The sequence below is a fragment of the Nicotiana tabacum genome, chromosome 19 (assembly GCF_000715075.1).
Source record: "Nicotiana tabacum cultivar K326 chromosome 19, ASM71507v2, whole genome shotgun sequence".
NCBI lineage: Eukaryota > Viridiplantae > Streptophyta > Magnoliopsida > Solanales > Solanaceae > Nicotiana > Nicotiana tabacum.
The window spans coordinates 103,904,644-103,908,250 of record NC_134098.1 but is presented as its reverse complement, the minus strand read 5'-3'; the positions used below and the strand labels follow the sequence as shown (position 1 = coordinate 103,908,250).

Below are 3,607 nucleotides of genomic sequence, written 5' to 3'. Positions count from 1 at the left end.
GTCGCTAAATAAATGTCGTCATAGCTATGATTTCTTGTAGTGTCTATTTGTTATAGACTTATAGGAGTTCCGACCTTAATTCTATTTTCATTCAATTTTCTATAGATGACATACATTGAAAGTAGAGTAAGTGAGGTGGGTTCATTTGAAAGCAAAATGACATCTTCACCTACAAATTCAGTTGAAGCTAGTCAAGGACCAAAAAAAGGAAATCCGTACAATGTAGATCAACTACTTGGGATCATTTTGAAAAGTTTAAAGATGATATGGAGGTGATAGAGCAAAGTATAGACATTGTGGTCATGATTATAAGGCTGATTTACGATTGAATGGAACAACATCATTGAATACTCATTTAAAAAAGTATCCAAAAATACCACGGAAAGTTGATAATACTCAAACACAATTGTGTTTACAAAAAGATGGGCAAATTAATGGTTGGGTGCTTTGGAAATTTGAACAAGAACTAGTTAGGAGGGCTTTAGTTGAGATAGTAATTACGGAGGAATTACCTTTTAGCTTTGTTGAAAAGAAAGGCTTTAAGAAATTTATGAGCATAGCCCAACATCTATTTAATGTTCCTTCTCGTAGGACAATTACAAGGGATTGTTTTCAAGTTTACAATGAAGAAAGGCTTACACTAATGAAAAATTTCAGAGAAGTAAAACCAAAAATTTGCCTTACCACAGACACATGGACTTCGTTACAAAGAATTAACTATATGTGTTTGACGGGTCATTTTATTGATAGAGATTGGGTATTGCATAAAAGAATACTAAATTTTTGCCCTATCTCTAGTCATAAGGGTACGAAATGGCAATAGTTATTGGTAATTGTTTGCTTGAATGGAAATTGGATAAGGTATTCACTGTTACTGTTGATAATGCTTCTTCAAATGATGTCACGGTCAAAGAATTGTTTAAACAACTAGATATGTGAGATTCATGGCTTACATACTTAATCTAACTGTGCAAGATGGTTTGAAGGAAATTGATATTTCTGTAAACACGTGTTAGACAAGCTGTGAGGTATTTGAGATCATTTCCGCAAATGACCTTAAAGTTTAGGGAATGTTGTGCACATCAAGAGGTATAATGTAGAAAAACATTGTGTTTGGATGTTCCTACAAGGTGGAATTCCACCTACTTGATGTTGGAAACTGCGCAAAACTTTGAGAAGGCCTTTGACAAGTTTCATCTTTTTGATGATGGATTTTCTACTCATCTTTGTACACATATTTGTGAAGATGGGAATGTTGCAGGTCCATTTGTATGTGATGATTGGGTGAATGTGAGAAACGTGATAAATTTTCTTGAAAGATTTCATGAGCTCACCGAAAAAGTTTCAGGTTCACGTTATGTTACTTCTAATTGTCATTTTGAGGATATATGTGAGCTTGATAGTCATTTGAAAGCTTGTTTAGCTAGTGATGATACTAATTTGAGTAAGATGGCAGGGAAGATGAAAGAAAAGTTTAAAAAATATTGGAGCGAACCGAATAAGATGAATAAAATGATATTCATTGCTTCTGTATTAGATCCTCATAACAAATTAGATTATGTTGGTTTTGCACTTGAGGAAATGTTCGGGGAGGGACCAGGGAAGATATTAACTGCCGAAGTGGATGCTTATTTGAATTCTTTGTTTGGGGAGTATCAAAAACATATTCCAAAGGATGTTATCTTCAATCATCTCCATCTAAATCTACTTCATCTGATGACACATCTGAGCCATCTAGTGGGAATGTGAGAACAAAATCTGTGAGAACAAAGCAATTGTTGAAAAGGCAAAAGGAAGACTTCGAAAGTGTAGGTGCTAAATCTGAGTTGGAAAGATATATTGGTGAAGTACAAGAGCCATTGTCTGATGATTCTGATGACTTTAAAATCTTAGATTGGTGGAAAATTAATGCGCCTTGATTTCCTATTCTATCTGAGCTAGCTCGTGATGTATTAGCCATTCCAATTTCAAGTGTTGCATCGGAATGTGCATTTAGCACCGGTGGCCGCATTCTTGATTCATTTAGGAGTTCATTGACTCCTCGGTTGGTGCAAAGTCTTGTTTGTGTTCAAGATTGGTTTAGATGTGAGGGTACTCTTATTAATGTTGAAGAAGATTTGGAGTTTCTTGAGAAAATTAAACTTGGTAAGATTTTGCGTTATATGAGTGTTTTAGTGAAAATTAGTTTACTTTGTAAGTTTAAATGACACACTTTATCAAATTATATTTAGATATGGAAACGAGTGGAAGGGAAACTTGCATTGTTGAAAGAGATACTAGCATTGTTGATGCATAGTTTGAACAAGTGGTAAGTTTAAAGATTTGCTTGTTTTATAATATTCTTTTGTTATTTATAATTAAAAATATTTTATTAACTTGTGAACTTTTTCTTTTTTTTTGTAGGTTCAATTATGCCTTGTGGTCCTAAAGCTAGATCGCCTATTTGGGAACATTTTGAGCTAGTTAAAGTAAATTAAGAAGCCCACAAAATAAAGTGTCTTCATTGTAGTCGAGTTTATAATTGTCATCCAAAGTATTATGGCACTTATGGCTTAGTGAAGCATATTAAGAAGTGTCTCATGCCTCATCCAGTGATTCGTATTTAAGACTTTAAGTATCATTTTCTAGACTTACTTTGTGGCTTGTGGGTTGTGACTAGTTTGTCACTGTTTTGTTGTTTGGTGATGGTATTTCTAGACTTATTTTGGACTTTGGTAGCTGCTAGATTTGTCACTGTGTTAAACTGTTTTGGACTAGTTTGCCACTGCTGAACTGTACAGTATTTTGCTACTTAGGTGTTCTGTTTGCACTGATGCCACTGAAGGCCTCCCTGTTCTCTGTGTGCTTGTTCTCTATAGTCTATTCTCGGTTTCATTTATAGTGTAGTTTCAAATTAGAGTGTTATTGTCAGCAAAACTTGTGTTAGACTATCGTCTGCCACTGTCTTTCTGTGTTGCTGGGCTGGACGAACAGCAACTAAATGACAATTTGTTGGGATGTCTTTCTCAAAAGTCAACATGACAATTTGCTGCTGGGCTGGACGAAAAGCAAATAAATTCCAGCCTTGTTTATTGATGTTCCTACAAACCGTAAATACTTGTTGTTCCTATAACCGTTTAAAACCAAAAATAACCGAACCGAACTTTGAAAAAACCGCACCGAACCGTAAATACTTTGGTTTGATTTGGTTATTAATATTACAAACCAAAAACCGATAAACCGAACTGTGCTTTCATAATAACCAACCGAACTGACCGACGCCCACCCCTAGAACTAAGTGATAAATATAGCCCTTTCTAATCATCTTCCCTGTCTTGAGATAGTAAATAAACCTGCCTCTCGGCGACGCCGTATTACCTTTCCACTCCAAAACAGGCTCCCCTGGAAACTAGACCAAACCATCTGTGATCTGCAATCAATGTTAGCATAACAAGAAGCCAACCAATCCATACCCATTATAACATCAAATTCTACCATATCTAACTCAATTAGGTCTGCTACTGTAGAATGACTATGAACTACTACTATACAGTCTCTATATACCCGTCTAGCTATCACTGGATCCCCAACAGGTGTGGACACCTCAAAAGGTTTAATCAACTCAGGT

General features: G+C 35.5%; 1 protein-coding gene across 1 annotated transcript; it reads left to right on the top strand.

Annotated features, from left to right (window-relative positions):
- The first annotated feature begins 813 nt into the window (after positions 1-813).
- On the top strand, positions 814-3,021 carry LOC142173626 (zinc finger BED domain-containing protein RICESLEEPER 2-like). Its single transcript, XM_075239251.1, has 6 exons — positions 814-935; positions 1,131-1,652; positions 1,739-1,897; positions 1,997-2,145; positions 2,404-2,468; positions 2,887-3,021. The coding sequence occupies exons 1-6, from the start codon at positions 814-816 to the stop codon at positions 3,019-3,021; spliced, it is 1,152 nt and encodes a 383-aa protein (XP_075095352.1).
- Positions 3,022-3,607: the final 586 nt, after the last annotated feature.

Bases quoted from the DNA above. Each gene is read 5' to 3' on its own strand.
- LOC142173626 (XM_075239251.1), top strand. From the start codon at position 814: ATGGCAATAGTTATTGGTAATTGTTTGCTTGAATGGAAATTGGATAAG. The intron at 1,898-1,996 runs GTGGAAAATTAA...ATGTGCATTTAG, and splicing joins GACTTTAAAATCTTAGATTG to CACCGGTGGCCGCATTCTTG. The intron at 2,469-2,886 runs GTAAATTAAGAA...TTTATAGTGTAG, and splicing joins AACATTTTGAGCTAGTTAAA to TTTCAAATTAGAGTGTTATT.